Genomic DNA, 18,645 nt, shown 5'->3' with positions numbered 1-18,645 from the left:
ATGGCAAAACAATGGCCTCAGGATCTCGTCACGCTATCTCTGTGCATTCAAATTGCCATTGATAAAATGCAGTTGTGTTTGTTATCCATAGCTTATGCCTGCCCATACCATAACCCCAATACCACCATGGGGTACTGTTCACAACTTTGACATCAGCAAACCGCTCGCCCACACAACACCATACACGTGGTCTGCGGTTGTGAGGCCGGTTGGACGTATTGCCAAATTCTCAAAAACTACAGAGGCAGTTTATTGTAGAGAAATTAACATTCCATTCTATGGCAACAGCACGATACTTCAAAACTTGAGACATCTGTGGCATTGTGTTTTGTGACAAAACTGCACATTTTAGAGTGGCCTTTTATTGTCCCCAGCACAAGGTGCACCTGTGTAATGATCATGCTGTTTAATCAGCTTCTTGATATGCCACACCTTTCAGGTGGATGGATTTTCTTGGCAAATAAATGCTCACTAACAGGGATATAAACACATTTGTGCACAACATTTGAGAGAAATATTTTTGTGTATGGAACATTTCTGGGATCTTTTATTTCAGCTCATGAAAGATGGGACCAACACATTACATGTTGCGTTTATATCTTTGTTCAGTGTATATAAATTATTTCAACCATATGACAAGATTGATGAAATTGAAGACAGGTGTGGGTCCAACAGAATAAGCAATAAAATGCCCATTAACAGTTTGATGTTTAACACCATTTATTTTGATTAGTTACAAAAACATAAATAAAATCAACAACTGAATTAGTTACAATATTACAGAGGTTAAATCACCAGAAACATACGTTTTATTTATAGGTTTTTGTATTTAAATGTCCTTCTAAATCATTGGTTCTCAGTCAGGTGTAATATTAGGACAGGTGTGTGTTAGATGAGCCCAATGGCCTAAAGGTAGTCTAGGCCTACCTCTTGACGGTGTTTCATTGTTTGTCCAGTGAATCAAGTTTCCGTAGAGATGAAAACAAGTTGATACAGTATATCTCTATGATTAGAACCATACTGACAAAACCTCTCACAATTGAAATATGATGTAGCTATTGCTCTGTTTCAACACAAAGTCTGAGAGGAATAGAATATATCCTGGGGGGACTCCAACAGAGATGAGAAGCAATGTTTTCTAGTGTCAGATAACCTCATATTTTAAAATACTGATCAGAAGAACACAATTTTACATTTTGTACAACCCCATTTCAAAATACAAAAATATTTTTTTCCTTTAGATTCCATTTTGGTAACACATCAGGGCGAGTTCCACATTTCCTTTTCATGAATATCATCAAAGCTGTGACATATAGTCAACATGTTAGTATTGACTTGACAGCACAGTAACTTCCTCCCCTCCACTAATAATATTAAACTATTTTACTGTGAAAATGTGGGTTGTCTCATAAAAATAAAACATAAATACTGAAAACCATTATATTAAACTATATATTCATATGCAATTGCTAAAGTGTTAAGTTTGTGAACAACTATAAGCACCAACTGTTTTAGCTCCCCAAAATGAATGTTTTGTTTTTCCTCCTTACACTTTCATTAGTTCTAGTGAGTTTTCAGCTCACTATGAAGCAGTCTTTGACATATGCTCTACCATCTCCTCTTTGCTGTGGGAAAAACTCTCTATCATTATACATTTAAATAAAAACAGAAATACTGATTTAACTATAAAACTTATAGTACCAAGTAAGCTTTCAGAAAATGTATTTATCAATGGTCAAATTTATATGTATAGCTAAATGCAATGATGATTGTACTGTATCTCATTGTCCATGTGCATCCCTGTCACTCACTGGAGTAAGTTGAGAAATGGAAGTCAGTAAACTTTTTGCTGTGTGCATGCAGATCTGTTAAAGATCCTTCTAGTCGAATTTACAAAAGAGTAATTCACACGTAAAATAACTTGTTAAGGACAAAAATTTTCACTAATACTTAAATCCAGAAAAAAAGGCTCTCACAATGCTGTCTAACAAACTCTTTTTTTTCAATGACACTTTTTGAATTAAACCTTTATTTAACTAGGCAAGTCAGTTAAGAACAAATTCTTATTTACAATGACACGCTGGGCCAATTGTGCGCTGCCTTATGGGACTCCCAATCACGGCCGGTTGTGATACAGCCTGGATTCGAACCAGGGTGTATGTAGTGTCGCCTCTGGCACAGATGCAGTGCCTTAGACCCCTGCGCCACTCGGAAGCCCTATAGCCATGTCCCAAATGGTTCCCTACTTTACAAGATTAGGGTGCCATTTGGGACGCACTGTATAACTATGGACTTTATGGGTCCGAGCGCCACTCACTTAACTGACTTCTTTGACGTCTTGAGGAGAGACAGAACCAATACATGATGGGCTCTATAGGTAAACAATCTGGTACAGTAACAACTAATGTTAGTCTGCTTTTATGGAAGTAGTGGGGATTCGATTTGTGATGCAGTGCAGCAATATTACAAAGCTTTTGTCACACAAAATAAAACTGTCACACACACACAGTAAAGTATTCATTCTAAAAGGCAAAATGAGGACAGCCCATATAGTTGGTTTCCCCATTCCATAAAATTACTTGGCAGTTTGTTTTCTTATCAGTTTTCCTTGTATGACACCTTTGATATGCAGTGTAGCAATTGGTATTGAGGAAATTCAATATTTCCCTAAAACAAATTGATTCTAGGCTCAAATAAAATATTTATTTCTGATCAATAAATTACCTCAGAATTCGTTGTTGTGCACAACAGCAGACGTGAGAAATAAGCCCAAGTGCAAGCAGACTGCAGGCAAGTCAAGGTACATTGTAGCCGTAAGGTCATGCAGTCTTAGTGTTTTGATGAGTGTTTATTCAATGAAAGCTCACTGAACATATTCATATATTGATCACAATTTAATCATGTTACTCAACATGTCATTTAAAATCTTCTTTAATCTACTGATTGACACTTATTTATCAATGTAAAAAATTATAATCCACGAAGTACATGCCTTGCCCGTGCACTAGACTGTACAACAGTGTGCTTAGTGGCATTGTGGTAGTGATAATAGCCAGGTAGCACCACTATTACCATGCTCTGTGGTGTTACTGTAACATGCTGTTGTTGCACCTGCTTTATATCTCATTGGTAGCCTGTTGAAACATTTGTGCTATACTCATGTAATATGTCAGTTAATGCGTAAATGTTTGGTTGGTTGTTGTCAACGTGCTTCTACAAAATTATTTGGTTAAACGCCACCACAGACAAATCAGGACATCACAGGATGATACAATTTAGATGACAGTTACTAATTGCACTTTTAAAATTCATAGTCCTTTTCGATATAAGTAAGCATTGACAAAAACAAAACAAAAATATGTCAATGTTTTCTGTTCCTTCATGTCTCAGCTTGGGAGGAAGAGTTCTGGGTCAAACTTAGTTGGATTTTAAAAATAACATGACTGTTACTTGGTGTCAAAACACACAAGGAATATGTACTGAGGAAATCAAATGGCAACACAAACACACACATTACCTAATTTTGTACATCTCAAACACACCAATATCATGACCCCCCCCTCCCAAGAGTTTCATATTGCCCTCTGTCTGTACATATTCTGTCTACATAGACTCAACCATCTCTCACATTCACTTCCCATCTCATCTTTACAAATATAATGGCGTCCATTTTGTCATTGTCAAACGTTACCTCTCATAACATACACACTCTCAAACTTTCCACATGGTTTTTACACATCCATCATCTCCATCTTTTTTTCTACTTCCCTTGTTCCATCCTAATCTAACTCACTCTTTCCCCCCTCTCATTTTCTTTTTACTGCTGTCCCAGAGGAAGAGTGGAGGTTGGGGGCGTGGGGTGAAGTTTGGCACTGGATGGTCGAGCAGCAGCAGAGCAGGAGGAGGAGCAGGAGGAGGAGCAGAAGCACAATGTCCCCCCGGAGCCACCGGGGGAAGAAGCAGCAGGAGCAGCGCCAGTGTCTATGGGCTCCACTACCGCATTGTTGCTAGACCCAGGAATCAGACACCCAGGCTGAGCTAGGGCCAGCTGAGACGATGGGGACACCTGGGAAGGCAACAGAGGTTTATTCTGATTCGGAGGTGGGGTTCCTACACCTAAATGGGGCTGCTGGGTTATCTGTTGTTGCCCGGTCTGTGGCTCTACGGGAGACAGGGACTGAGACAGTAGTTGAGTCTGGATTAGGGGTTGTATCTGTAATGGGTGAGTAGGCTGGGCTTGCTGGAGGTGTAAACTTTGATGCAGCTGAGGGACTGGAGGCATGTGTGTTTGTTGTTGTTGTGGTCCTGGTGGTCCCCCCACCCCACTCCACTGGCCCCCCCCAGTGGTGTACTGAGCTGGGGCTGGAGCAGTGAGGCTGGAGGGGGCTGGGGAGGCCTGGGGGTTCAGTGGTGCCACAGGGAACCAACCAGGAGGAGCCACCTGGAACGAAGACATCAGTAATGTGACACACAATAACGACATCCAACGGTTTTTGGTAGCTTGCAGTCATACACTGAATTGTACAAAAATGTACAAGCGTGTACACAATACATTGGCAATGGAATACTGTACATGGGCAATAAATACACATGCACTATATACGTATAGGTCACGTGAGGCCTGGTGCGTTACCTCTGTGGCCTGTGGCCACCCTCCCAACTCCTGCACCTGCTGAATCTGCTTGATCTGATTGAGCGAGGGCTTGGGGGCGGCGGGACAAACTGTCTCCTTCGTCCAATCATCCACCAGTCTGTGCAAGTCATCTGTGAACATGCTCTTTCTGGCACCCTGGGAGGGAGGACTGTGGTCTGAGAAGAGAGAAAGGGAAGAAAATCAATCAAATGCTACTTGCTCAGAGGAAGAGTTAGGTTTCGGTGAAACCATTACCTCTTTTGGTAGTCAGTAGGGTGATTTGTTCTGGGTTGCAGTATGGCGGCAGTTTTCTCTGTTCTCCCCCTGAGAAACTACTGGACTGTTGTATACCTTCAGCAGAGACAACAGAGTCAGATATCACATATATCACGTTCAGTGGGAGAGAGATGATCGGGAGAGAGAGAGGGAAAGATAAAACAGAGAGCGAGAAGTCAAAGAGAGAAGACCGAGGGAGAGAGAGAGAAATACACAGATCAAGTCTGAAAGAGAGAGTAGACCCAGAAAGAGAGATTGGTTACCGGGGTGACCAGCGAGTCCATTGTTGTCCATGTGTGAGTGGGGTCTGGGTCGGAGCTTGGCTTTGGCCGGCCTGTGCCTGCGGGGGGAGAGGGCTGGGGACCCGGAGGGGAAGGGTGGGGTGCGGGGCAGGGTCTGCCGGTGGTCTTTGAGGGAGCGCAGCTGTCTGTACAGCTCCTGGAGCTCTCTGTTCTGCTGAGCGTGGAGGGACACCACCTCCTTGATGTGCCTGGGGAAGAGAGGTAAAATACAGGGGGAGGAATGGAGGACGGAGACATGAAGAGAATGGGGTTTGGGAGATCATTAATGGCAGAGCGACAGAGTTGAGGAGGAGAGAAGAGTCATATGTTGAGAATGTAGACAGGCAGGGAGTGGGTGCGTGGGAGAAAGAGTAAAAATTGGTCAGTCAAAATAGAAGAAACATCAACATGTTGAATGATACTGAAAATAAACCCTGTCCCTTTTTTCTCCTCCGTCTCCCAGATGGGTCATTGACTGCACAAAATGAATTCCCAATAAACAAGGTATTCTATTGTATCATCTCACTTCTCTCTCAGCGTGTGCAGCTCCTTCCTCAGGTCTTCATCCTCCATCTCACTCTCCTCATCATCACTACTGCCCAGGGGAGAATGACCATGCCCGTGACCATGTCCTCGGGGTGGGTGGCTCAGTGCTGGAGTCCTCTTCCCCGCCTCCCTCTCTCCCTCCTTCCCTCGGGTCCTCCTCCTCTCTCTCTCCAGGTCAGGAGACACAGGGGAGCTGTCCGTCAGTTCTTTCTCCTCTTTCTGGTTCTCCGTCTGGGTCACAGAGAAGCGCCCCACATTCCTGTGGCTGCTGCCCGTACCACAGGCTGCCTCCTTGGGGGGAGAGGCCTCAGGGGGCTGGGGCACTGGGGTGACCTGGGGAAAATACAAAGTGGGAGTCATTAAGTTTGTGTGTGTTCCTCCTCCAGCACATTCTGATATTTAACCAGGAAGTGATTATCAGGAAGTTCTAGGCACTTAATAGATCTGAAAGAATTTAATAGGCCTGGTAGTAGTACTGTACTGGTAGTGTCCTCTCGTACACTGTGAGGCTATTTTACCATATTGCTTACACCTACCTATCTAATCTTTTCAAAACTACGCAGGTGTCTAGAGTCTGTTTCGTACCTGAAATCGTCCCTTGAGTGAGTGGGGAGGGTTGGAGGAAGCCCCCCCTCTCTCCTCTCTGACTGCCTGACTGCCACTAAAGTGACCGTCTGGTAAAAAGAGGGGGAATGAAAAACAACAGGGGGAGAGAGAGGAGGACAGAGACAAGGACACGGAGACAGAGACACACATGGGTATAGATACAGATGTGAGGACAAGGTAGATAGACAAACGCAGACATAGGCACACACAGAGGGGTATACCGACAAGCACAGGGATAAGACGTGGACGCAGACACCACAAACACAGAAAAACAGAGTTAAAGATCATTAAATCCCATGACATCTCATTATCAGACAGCAACCCTGTGACTACACAAATAAGTATTCTATTGTAGACAAGCTTACAGTTCATGGGAATGCGTGTGTGACATTACATTGATTTAGAAAACTATAGCATTATGTTTTGCTGTCCTTTTCTTACAGTGACAGGAATAAGCATAAAAACACAATGATAAAGATAACTTAAAAATAACATCTACAGTAAAAACATGCTTAAATAAGCATAACATGTTATGGGGTGTGGGAAGGGTAAGTCAGTAATTAATATTCACATAAAGACATGAGATAGAAATGCATTTTAGGGAGGGGTCAGTTAGTTGAATGTATGCATCAGTATACTGTACACAGTATGCACACATACACACACACACACACACACACTACCTGTACCATATCAGACCCTACACACAAACATCACATGTCAATCTGGATGAATAAATTGATCCACAATGTAGATTAAAAGTGATGTCATTTGTCGTATATGATATCTGGGGGTTTTCTAAACAGAATGTGTATATGAATATGTTGCATCATTTGAGATATCGATGTAAAAATGTACAGCTTGGCATGAATGCTGCTGATATGGTTTTACACATTATGTGTGATAGTACATCACCATATACAGTTGAAGTCGGAAGTTTACATACACCTTAGCCAAACACATTTAAACTCAGTTTTTCACAATTCCTGACATTTAATCCTAGTAATAATTTCCTGTTTTAGGTCAGTTAGGATCACCACTTTATTTTAAGAATGTGAAATGTCAGAATAATACTAGAGAATGATTTATTCCAGCTTTTATTTCTTTCATCACATTCCCAGTGGGTCACAAGTTTACATACACTCAATTAGTATTTGGTAGCATTGCCATTAAATTGTTTAACTTGGGTCAAACTTTTCAGTCAGGTTTAACTGAGTCAGGTTTGTAGGCCTCCTTGCTCACACATGCTTTTTTAGTTCTGCCCACACATTTTCTATAGGATTGAGGTCAGGGCTTTCTGATGGCCACTCCAATACGTTGTCTCTTAGAGATGAACGTACTTTGGTGCGAAAAGTGCAAATCAATCCCAGAACAACACCAAAGGACCTTGTGAAGATGCTGGAGGAAACCGGTATAAAAGTATCTATATCCACAGTAAAACGAGTCCTATATTGACATAACCTGAAAGGCCGCTCAGCAAGGAAGAAACCACTGCTCCAAAACTGCCATAAAATAGCCAGACTATGGTTTGCAACTGCACATGGGGACAAAGATTGTACTTTTTGGAGAAATGTCCTCTGGTCTGATGAAAACAAAATATAACTGTTTGGCCATAATGATAAGTCATGATGTTTGGAGAAAAAAGGTGGAGGCTTGCAAGCCGAAGAACACCATCCCAACCGTGAAGCACGGGGGTGGCAACATCATGTTGTGGGGGTGCTTTGCTGCAGGAGGGTCTGGTGCACTTCACAAAATAGATGGCTCATGAGGAAGGAAAATTCAGTGTATATACTGAAGCAAAATCTCAACACATCAGTCAGGAAGTTAAAGCTTGGTCGCAAATGGGTCTTCCAAATGGAAAATCACCCCAAGCATATTTACAAAGTTGTGGCAAAATGGCTTAAAGACAACAAAGTCAAATTATTGGAGAAGCAATCACAAAGCCCTGACCTCAATCTGATAGAAAATGTGTGGCCAGAACTGAAAAAGTGTGTGCGAGCAAGGAGGCTTACAAAGCTGACTCAGTTACACCAGCTCTGTCAGGAGGAATGGGCCAAAATTCACCCAACTTATTGTGGGAAGCTTGTGGAAGGCTACCCGAAACGTTTGACCCAAGTTAAACAATTTAAAGGCAATGCTATCAAATACTAATTGAGTGTATGTAAACTTGTGACCCACTGGGAATGTGATGAAAGAAATAAAAGCTGAAATAAATCACTCTACACTAATATTCTGACATTTCACATTCTTAAAATAAAGTAGTGATCCTAACTGACCTAACACAGGGAATTTTTACTAGGATTAAATGTCAGGAATTGTGATAAGGTGTATGTAAACTTCTAACTTCAACTGTAAGTGAAATAATCTGTCTGTAAACAATTGTTTGAAAAATGACTTGTGTCATGCACTAAGTAGATGTCCTAACCGACTTGCCAAAACTATAGTTTGTTAACAATATATTTGTGGAGTGGTTTAAAATGAGTTTTAATGACTCCAACCTAAGTGTATGTAAACTTCTGACTTCAACTGTATACACACATATGTAGAACAAGTGCACATACACTACATGTCCAAAAGTATGTGGACACCTGCTCGTCAAACATCTCATTCCAAACTCATAGGCATTCATATGGAGTTGGTCCCCCCCTTTGCTGCTATTACATCCTTCACTCTTCTGGGAAGGCTTTCCAGTAGATGTTTGAACACTGCTGCGGGGACTTGCTTCCATTCAGCCACAAGAGCATTAGTGAGGTTGGGTACTGATGTTTGGTGATTAGGCCTGGCTCGCAGTCGGCGTTCCAATTCATCCCAATGGTGTTCGATGGGGTTGAGGTCAGGATTCTGTGCAGGCCAGTCAAGTTCTTCCACACCGATCTTGAAAAAGCATTTCTGTATGGACCTCGCTTTGTGCAAGGGGCATTTTCATTCTGAAACAGGAAAGGGCCTTCCCCCCCAAACTGTTGCCACAAAGTTGGAAGCACAGAATTGTCTAGAATGTCATTATATACTGTAGCATTAAGGTTTCCTTACAGGCCTCCTGAGTGGCACAGCGGTCTAAGGCACTGCATCACTAAAAATCCAGGTTCAATCCCGGGCTGTGTCGCAACCGGCCGTGACCGGGAGACCAATTGGGTGAAGCACAATTGGCCCAGCGTCGACTCCTTGTGGCAGCCGGGCGCATGGAGTGTGTCAAGAAGCAGTGCGGCTTGGAGGGCTGGTGTTTCGGAGAACACATGGCTCTCGACCTTCGCCTCTCAAATCAAATCACTACATGGCCCCGAGTCCGTACAGGAGTAGCAGCGATGGGACAACACTGTAACTACCAATTGAATATCACGAAAATGGGGAGAAAAAGGGGTATAAAGTACACAATTTTATTTTTTCGGCCTTAATCCGAACCATGAAAAACGGCCACAGACCATTATTCCTCCTCCACCAAACTTTACAGTTGGCACTATGCATGTAGGTAGAGTTCTCCTGTTATCCGCCAAACCTAGAATCGATTCGTCCATTGGATTGCCAGATGGTGAAGCGTGATTCATCACTCCAGAGAATGCATTTCCACTGGTCCAGAGTCCAATGGAGGCGAGCTTTACACCACTCCAGCCGAAGCTTGGCATGCGCATGGTGATCTTAGGCTTGTGTGTGGCTGCTCGGGGCATGGAAACTAATTTCATGAAGATCCAGACAAACAGTTCTTGTGCTGACGTTGCTTTCAGAGGAAATTTGGAACTCGGTAGTGAGTGCTGCAACTGAGGACAGACAACTGTTACGCACTACGTTCTTCAGCACTAAGCGGTCCCATTCTGTGACCTTGTGTGGCTTACCACTTCGCAGTTGAGCCGTTGTTGCTCCTAGACATTTCCACTTCACAATAACAGCACTTACAGTTGACCGGAGCAGCTCCAGCAGGGCAGAAATTTGACAAACTGACTTGTTTGAAAGGTGGCATTCTATGACGGTGCCACGTTGAAAGTCATTGAGCTCTTCAGTACGGGCCATTCTACTGCCAATGTTTGTCTATGGAGATTGCATGGCGGTGTGCTCAATTTTATACAACTGTCAGCTTCGGGTGTGGCTGAAAGAGCCGAATCCACTCATTTGGCCATGTAGTGTAAAATGAAAATACACAATACACAATACACTAAACTACAGTGAAACACACTAATACATATAAGAATAGCAGTCTGCTAAAACAATATAAGCTTATACTGTAAGCTTAACCTTACAAAAGCCTATGCAGTTAAGAAAGAAACAGTATATATATATATATATATACACACATACATATACAGTACCAGTCAAAAGTGTGCAAAACTGTCATCAAGGCAAAGGGTGGCTACTTTGAAGAATCTAAAATGTACAATATATTTTGATTTGTTTAAAACTTTTTTGGTTACTGCATTATTCCATATGTGTTATTTCATAGTTTTGATGTCATAACTATTATTCTACAATGTAGAAAATAGTAAAAATAAAGAAAAACCCTGGAATGAGTAGGTGTGTCCAAACTTTTGACTGGTACTGTAGTTACTTCTAAACCCTGTACTGTGCAATGTGCACAATGTATAGTAAATTATGACTGTCATCATAATCTAGGATATCACATACAATACATAACATACTGACAAAGCAAATGGCTCATGTAGAAAGTATTTTAAGGAATGTATTGCATCTAAATGTACTGCATACATATGCAGTGATTGCCGTGACATGTGCCACGTGTGACTGTGAGCCCTCAAAGCGTGGTATGTAAGTGAGCCCTGAAAGCATGGTATGTACACGCCCCTACATATTTATTTGGAGAGCAAACCTAAAACTTTTCATTTGCCTCTGTAGTCCAGAATTTTGGATTTGAGATCAAATGTTTTATGAGGTGACAGTACGTCACCATGTGAGGGTATTTTCATACAAATAAAAAGGTGACATTCTGTACAGTCGCCTCATATAAAACATTTGATCTCAAATGCTGGAGTATAGAGCCAAATTAAAAGTTTGAGCTTCACTGTCCAAATAAATACGTAGGGGAGTGTTTGTGTGTACATTATGTGTGTGTACATTATGTGTGTCCTTGAACCGTTGTGTATGTGCGAGTGTGTGTGGGGTGCTCTTAGCTACTCTGTGCCAGCAGGTGGGGTGGTTGGTGTGGTGAGGGCAGTGTTTGGTGTGTTGGCACTGACTGGGCAGTGGCCTACAGAGCAGAGGCTGGGGTGGGGCTGTGGTGGGCATCCTAGCTCGGGGGCTGCAGATCCACGTGCACCTCCAGAGTTACAGTAGTAAGCTCATCTGCACCACGGACATATCACCCTCCTGATGATGCCCGTCTCTTCCCTCCTTCCTTCCTACACTCTGTACCATTTTCCTCCTCATCCCCCCCTTCTCTGGCTCCTCTTCTCTATGCTTCTTTCCACTATTCCAGCCTCATGCCAAGGGTGAGTTATCCCCCATGCAAACAAAAAAAAGATTGCCAAAATAAATTTAGTAAAGCCATTCTCCAAAACAAATAAATCCAAACGAGTAATGTATCATGTAGTGATATCATCGACATGGCACTATACAACAAAGACAATAACATTACAATAGATACAATTACAGTTACTAATTACTTGTTAAAGAATAAACAATCAAATAATTGCTGTCAAAGATGATCAGAAACAACACAACTAGGTTACACAAATAATACTGTATCTACCCATTTGTATTTGAGATAAACACCCCCACCAACCAACATCCCATTCACCCTCTCTCTCTAAGATCACGCTACCTTGCTGGACTCTGGGCTTCTTGAACAAGCTGGCGGAGTGGCGCAGTTTGCAAGCCCAGCTTTTGAATTTGCGAGTCCAGGATTTCTTGCTAACGGGATTTCTGATACTAGGACATGTCAGGTTTAGGCCAAAATATCCACCTCCTGCATTGTGCTGTGGCGGCGATCCAGGGCCCAGGGGGACGGGGTGCAGATTTGCAGGCCACGTAGTGACTTCTCCTGGGGTACTGGTGTCAGAGTGAGGGGGGGCAGCCTGGAGGGGTAGGGGGAGGGGATAGGTAACATAGCGACATGGTAAGAGTGGCTGCCAAAATCGGGGGTAGAGACACTCGGAGAGAAAAAAAAAGAGATGCTGGAATATCATAAACTTACATAACAAGAACCGTAGCATTGAAAAATACATTTATAAGAACAAGGCAATCGAAGTAGTGCTCTTTACATAAAGTTTCAGGTAAAAGTCAATCAAACACTATTCAATGTTTCAATTCAACATCCAGATATGTGGACCTTACTTACAAAAACAGTGGGTTCTCCAGGGATAGGCGGGGGCCCGGCCGAGTCTCCGTGTGGGGAGGCAAGGAGGGAGGAAGCGAGGGAGGCGGAGGAGAGAGACGGGCCGGGCTGCTGCTCCACCGGGCTTGCTGGTGGAGCCTCCTCCCCCACTCCTCTCCCCCTTTCCAGGTCAGGAGAGGTGGAGGAGGAGCGGGAGGTGGTGGAGGAGGTGGTGGAGGAGGAAGAGTGAGGAGAGGTGTCTGAGGATGACAACACGGGAGGAGGGAAGGAGGAGGGTTGGAGCGAGTGCGGCTCCGAGGATTCATCCCCTCCTGCCGATGTGGAGGCTGCTGACACTGCGGTGGCACCTGCGGTAGAAGCCACAGCAGCTCCCCCCGTCACAGCTGCCCCACTACTATACTCCTGATACAACAAGTTCCTCAGCTTTTCATCCAGAGTCTTAATGCGGTTGTCTACAAACTCGATTTTGGGAGGGCCCTCGCTGTCCGACTCGGCCACAGAGGATGGTTGGACTGGGGATGGGGTCAGGGTGAGGGAGAGGGGCGGTAAGGGGGCATCGGAGGTTGTGTTAATGTTGAGGGGCAAAGATAAGTCTGAGGAGGGATGTAGAGGGGCAGAGTGACTGCCTATATCCTCTGTCACACTGTCCTCCTCTGTAGACCTCTTCCACTCTGACTGTTGTAATGACGTCTGCTTCTGGGGAGGAGCCTGCTGGGGCACCTGCTGCTGCTGAGGGTTAACCTCTTGTTGTTTTTGTTGTTGCTGTACTAGTTGTTGTGTCTGTTCTAGAGGGAGTTGTTGAGCTTGCTGTTGTACCAGCGCCATGTTTAGTGGCTGTACTGATTGTTGTTGGACATACTGTTGGTTCACTGACAGCTGCTGTTGCTGCTGCTGTTGTTGCTGCTGCTGCTGTTGTTGCGGTTGTTGTTGGAGCATTTGCTGTTGCTGCTGAATATGCAGTGCTTGTTGCAGAGTTAACTGTTGCTGATGCTGTGGCTGCAAGTCAATCGCTGCCTGTTGCTGTGAAATGACTGGCTGTTTTTGCTGTGGTGGTGGCAACTGGTGTAGCTGTTGCATGTGTAACTGTGTGTTGTACTGTGTGTTCTGCATTTGGACAGGCATTTGCTGAGTCTGTAGTTGTAGTGCCAGCGGCAACATCTCTGTCTGTGATTGCAGGGGCATACACTGTTGTTGTAACGGCTCTGTGTGACTGAGCTGGGGATGCAAATGTACCTCAGACTGCTGCTGATGTTGTTGCAGCATCTGCAACTGTTGAATAGATTGTTGCAACGCGTGTTGCTGCTTCTGCTGCTGCAGTTGTATCTGCTCTTGGTACTCTTGCTGTTGTTTCTGTACCTGTTGGAGTTGCACAGTCTTCAGGTGTTGTTGTTGTTGCTGATGTTCTAGGAGCGGTTGCTGCTGCTGTACCTGTTGCACTGTCTGGAGTTGCTGTTGTAACTGGACCTGAGGCTGAACCTGGGCTGCCGTGCACTGCATCTGAGGCAGAGTGTGTTGCTGCTGCTCCAGACCGGCACGGCTAACAGGAGGAGAGGCCACGGCTGCAGCCACAGCCACTGGTGGGTGGATTGGGCCAGTGGATGAGTGGTCCCCTCCAGACACACACTGTCCTAGGGTGGCCACCTTTACTGCATCACCCAGGCTTGGTCCTCGGCCCTGGCTCACCATAGAGCCCCTACTCGTAGCTGGGGAGGTCAGAGCTTCAGTTGGAGAGGGGGTGGTAGTGGGCGCGATGGTGGCAGAAGCAGCTACCATGGAAGTGACTGGGAGGTTGGCAGCGGTGGTTGGGATGGAGGATGTTGCTGCGGTGGCACTGGAAGTTTGGTTAATGGAAGCCTGCAGGTCTAGGCCTAGCCTAGCCGAGGCAGCGGGGACTGGGTGTGGGACTGAGGCAACAACTGCACTAGCGAGACTAGAAGTCAGAGCGGAAACCCTACTGTCAGAGGCAGCAGAGGCCGTCGTGTCAGGAGCGGGGGCAGCAGGGGCTGGGGGGGCAGACATGGAGGCAGGGGCAGAAACGGTGGAGGCGGAGGCAGGGAGGGAGGAGGCGGTGGCAGGGAAACACAGGGTGGACGTGGAGCGGGGAGGAGGAGAGGAGACCATTCCAGCGAAGGAGGAGTCCGATCTCTGGGATCCTCCGCCCCCCTCTAAAGTACATTGACCAATCAGAGCACACAAGACCAGAGAGAGGAGGGACAGAGGTTTAGTTGGTGTTACTCGACAGACAGAACCAAACACAGCTAAGCCGAGCCCAGCCGTACTACGCTGGCCTGGTTACGCTTCCACCATAGTCGTTGGAAAAGACAATGCAATGAGACAATATTAAAACCAGCACATGGGAGAAGGGGTTGTAACATTTTCTGTACAGTGTATAGCCCACCTTTGGAACAGGACACTAACTGCACAGGACAGTTCAGAAAATATTTCAACCCCTACTGTTTTCGGGGTGGGCTTGGTAGCGTGAAAAGGGAATTGCTGCCCTGTGTTAGATTACTGCCCAGGTGTGTCTTTCATTGACCCAATCATACTGTTACTGTACCTCTGTCATTGTCTGTAGACTGGGGCACCCTGACCTCTCCGGTCGAGAGAGGTGGAGGGGTGGACGCTCCTCCCTGGTTGGACGTGGAGTCTCTGTGTCTGATGGTCTGGTTGATGAAGAACCTCCATCTGCCCACCGGAGACGACTGAGGCGCCCAGTCCACTGGAACATAAAATAATATATAAAAAGTCCCACTTTAAACTAACTACAACTTTCAAGGTTTCCTTAAACACTTTATAAAACCTATATAGATATTTTAGAAATAATTCAGAATCATTAATAATGCTTTATCACAAGGAGCTGCACAACTGGCAGATAGAGAGCAAAATAATATAGAAAAGGTCCCACTTGAATGAACTAACTTTACTTTCAAGGCTTAATGAAGCCTTCATAAACACATAGAACAGTGGTCACCAACCTTTTCTGAGTCAAGATCACTAAGTCAAAATGCAAGCCGAGATCTACTGCTGAGGTTTTTTTTTAACATGATTTAAAAAATGTAAGCCTATGCAACATTAACCAATTACAAACAGTTCTGTAGCAATGAGGTTTGTGCAGTGGGCTACAGGCCCAATACATTATCACTGCATATTGGCTATGATTGAGTTACCCTGCTAATGTTGTTCTTCCCAGACCATTTTAAAATTAAACTTATATGATCACACTGGTAATAGATCACTTGTTGTATTACTTGTGAGGCACAGCTGAGTGAGCATAATACTTTTTTTTTTTTTACTGGACTGATGGCCTGCATCTGATAGTCAGTCTGAGGGGAAGGAGAGAGCAGTGGTGAGGCTGCATCTCCCCAGACTCACCATCCCCCTCTCTCCACTGAGAAAAGGGGACACAGTCTTCCAGTTAATAACGAAACTTAAGTCGCACAGCATTATTTCAGCCTCATGCACCAATTCATGTTGTTACTCCTATGACCAGAGTAAGTGAAATATTCCTCGATATTTAAAAAGACACAAGCCGCTAATAATAACAACGCAAGTTTATTGACAGTCTTTGCTGTACTCGTTGATTGCGGCTGCAGTGCTGGTTGTAGTGTGACTGGAAGGAGCGACGGTGCATTTTATGGCTTATAAAACTGTTGAACAAAGTGTTGACAGTGCTGAATAACAACTTAAATATGAACTTACTCAAAAACAACAGCTCTTTTCTGTATTCATTGAGTCTCTCTCTAGTCATGCTTTTAAAATTGAACATTATCAACTTTGCTGTGCATTCGAGCCTTCTTTTTACACTGTCGTGAGGAAACTGTGTAGACACGGTGATCTGAGCCATCTGATTGGTCAGTGGTAGGCCTATAGGTGCACTTGATTTGCTCTCTGGGCCTGCCGGGTAGGAGGAGTTCTACCGTAGACACATGAAATGGTTCAAAATGGGAACACTTTGCCTTCCCGGCACTCGGGCTGCCAAATCAAGTTCACCTACAGCCAACAGCACGAAACAAATAAAAAAATAGGAACGCAAGGCGTATTCTTGTGTTTTTACAGAAATGTTTGGTGAGCGACTAGGAATGGCTTGGAGATCTCCATTATGTTCGACTGTTTAGTGACCACGGACATCATTCATAATGCTTTAGGGTTACAAAAGGGTTAAAGGAGTAGCTCACTATTTTACAACATGATGTTAGATGGTTCCTAACCCTGAAAGTAGTCTATGAGCCTGGAGAAATTGTAATCCATGGTTTGTTTTCCTTAAACAACCATTTCAAACTTCAGCTAACTTTAGCCACAAGTAGCTAAAAATGTATGAAAGTGATAGGTGCATGTGTCCAAAATCAACTTCATATTTACTTAAAGATGATTTGGCCCAAAAAATAAATAAATAAATAAATAAATAAATAAAATAAAATATATATATATATATATATATGTATGTTCACATGCCCCTATCACTACCCTAGATGTATTTGCTAAAAGGTGGCTATACTTAGTTGAAGTTTGTAATGGATTTAAAGAAAAGCAAACAATGGATTACAATATCTCCTTGCCCATGGACTACTTTCCGGCTGAGGAACCATCTAACATCATGTTGTAAAATAGTAACCTACTCCATTTGGCAAAGCACCAGATGCCATGACCATTTATAGTCCACTTGAAGCTGGAGAGATGTAGTATATCATGTCAATCGAACTGTGTAAAAAGTTTGTTACAATAAAATCAACTACGTAAATGGACAATTATGTAAATGTAAATGGAATGTAAATGTAAATGGACAATTATGCATTTATTTGATCTTATCCATCTAACCTTATTATAGTATAGGAGGACTAGTGGGGAGGGGCGAGTCCCAAATTGAATTCTATTCCCCATATAGTGCCCATAGGGATCTGGTCAAAAGAAGTGCACTATACATGCACTATGCTCTATACAGGGAAACACAGTGCATTTGGAAAGTATTCAGTCCGCATCACTTTTTCCAACATTTTGTTACGTTACAGCCTTATTCTAAAATTGATTAAACAATTTTTTCCCCCTCGTCAATCTACACACAATACCCGATAGTAACAAAGCGAAAACATGTTTTTAGAAATGTTTGCACGTATTCAGACCCTTTACTATGAGAGTCGAAATTGAGCTCAGGTGCATCCTGTTTCCATTGATCATCCTTAAGATGTTTCTACAACTTGGAGGTGGCAGTCAGCAGTCGTCAATCAGTGACACCCCCCCCCCCCTTGTTATTAGTTGTCACTGTTCCTTTTCACTGTTATGATCTCTGTTACATTAGCAAAAATGTCTAAACTTTAATACATTTTAGAATAAGGCAACAAAATTTGGAAAAAGTCAAGGGGTCTGAAAACTTTCCCAATGCACTGTAGTTGCCATTTTGGACAAAGCCAGGGAGGGGTAACTCACTTGCTGTGCCTGTTGGAGTGCTCACATGCAGCTGTTCCATAGATCCAGTCTGGACAGACAACAGGAAAACACAGAACAGACGATGTTAACATACATACAGGCGGAATGACATTGTAATCACTCCAATTAGCTATGGTTGCTCCATTACATTAGCCAAGGTAAGGGCCTCTGTATGTTCTCCATACACCATTACATTAGCTCTCTGAAGGTTCAGCATTCACCAAAACATAGGACATGGCTACTGACATATTGTTTCCATAACGGTAAGATAAAAGACAGACAGTACTTTACATGGACCTGTTTTCAAGGCACCATAATATGGACATCAGGACATGCTTTACCCCTGGCTGTACGCTGTACTGAGTTCAGTGTTTCAAACTGTATGTCTAAAGATTAAGAGTAGAAAGGAGCCTAAAAGACATTACATAAGGATATCGGAGCAGCTTCCCAAAAAGCATCCTATTCCCTTTATATTGTACTACTTTCAACCATGTAGGGCAGGGGTTCTCAAACTTTTAGGGGCCCAGGACCCCTTTTGTGAGAGCAAATTCTTCAGGGACCCCCTCATAATCAGAACACAACTCGAGTGAGATTTAAAAAAACAA

At 43.8% G+C, this 18,645-nt stretch overlaps 1 protein-coding gene across 1 annotated transcript in view; it reads right to left on the bottom strand.

The window, feature by feature from the left end:
• Positions 1–702: 702 nt before the first annotated feature.
• si:dkey-151g10.3 (serine/threonine-protein kinase WNK2) overlaps positions 703–18,645 on the bottom strand; it is a 75,581-nt gene continuing 57,638 nt past the window's right edge. Inside the window, 10 exon segments of the mRNA XM_024383905.2 lie at positions 703–4,441; positions 4,634–4,809; positions 4,889–4,984; positions 5,173–5,399; positions 5,717–6,069; positions 6,322–6,410; positions 12,107–12,359; positions 12,623–14,784; positions 15,177–15,338; positions 18,041–18,089. Of these exon segments, the coding sequence (XP_024239673.2) occupies positions 3,818–4,441; positions 4,634–4,809; positions 4,889–4,984; positions 5,173–5,399; positions 5,717–6,069; positions 6,322–6,410; positions 12,107–12,359; positions 12,623–14,784; positions 15,177–15,338; positions 18,041–18,089 (4,191 nt within the window). The 3' untranslated portion in view covers positions 703–3,817.

The sequence above is a fragment of the Oncorhynchus tshawytscha genome, linkage group LG22 (genome assembly GCF_018296145.1).
Source record: "Oncorhynchus tshawytscha isolate Ot180627B linkage group LG22, Otsh_v2.0, whole genome shotgun sequence".
NCBI lineage: Eukaryota > Metazoa > Chordata > Actinopteri > Salmoniformes > Salmonidae > Oncorhynchus > Oncorhynchus tshawytscha.
Note: the sequence above shows the minus strand (reverse complement) of the source record. Positions and strands in the feature narration are given on the sequence as shown.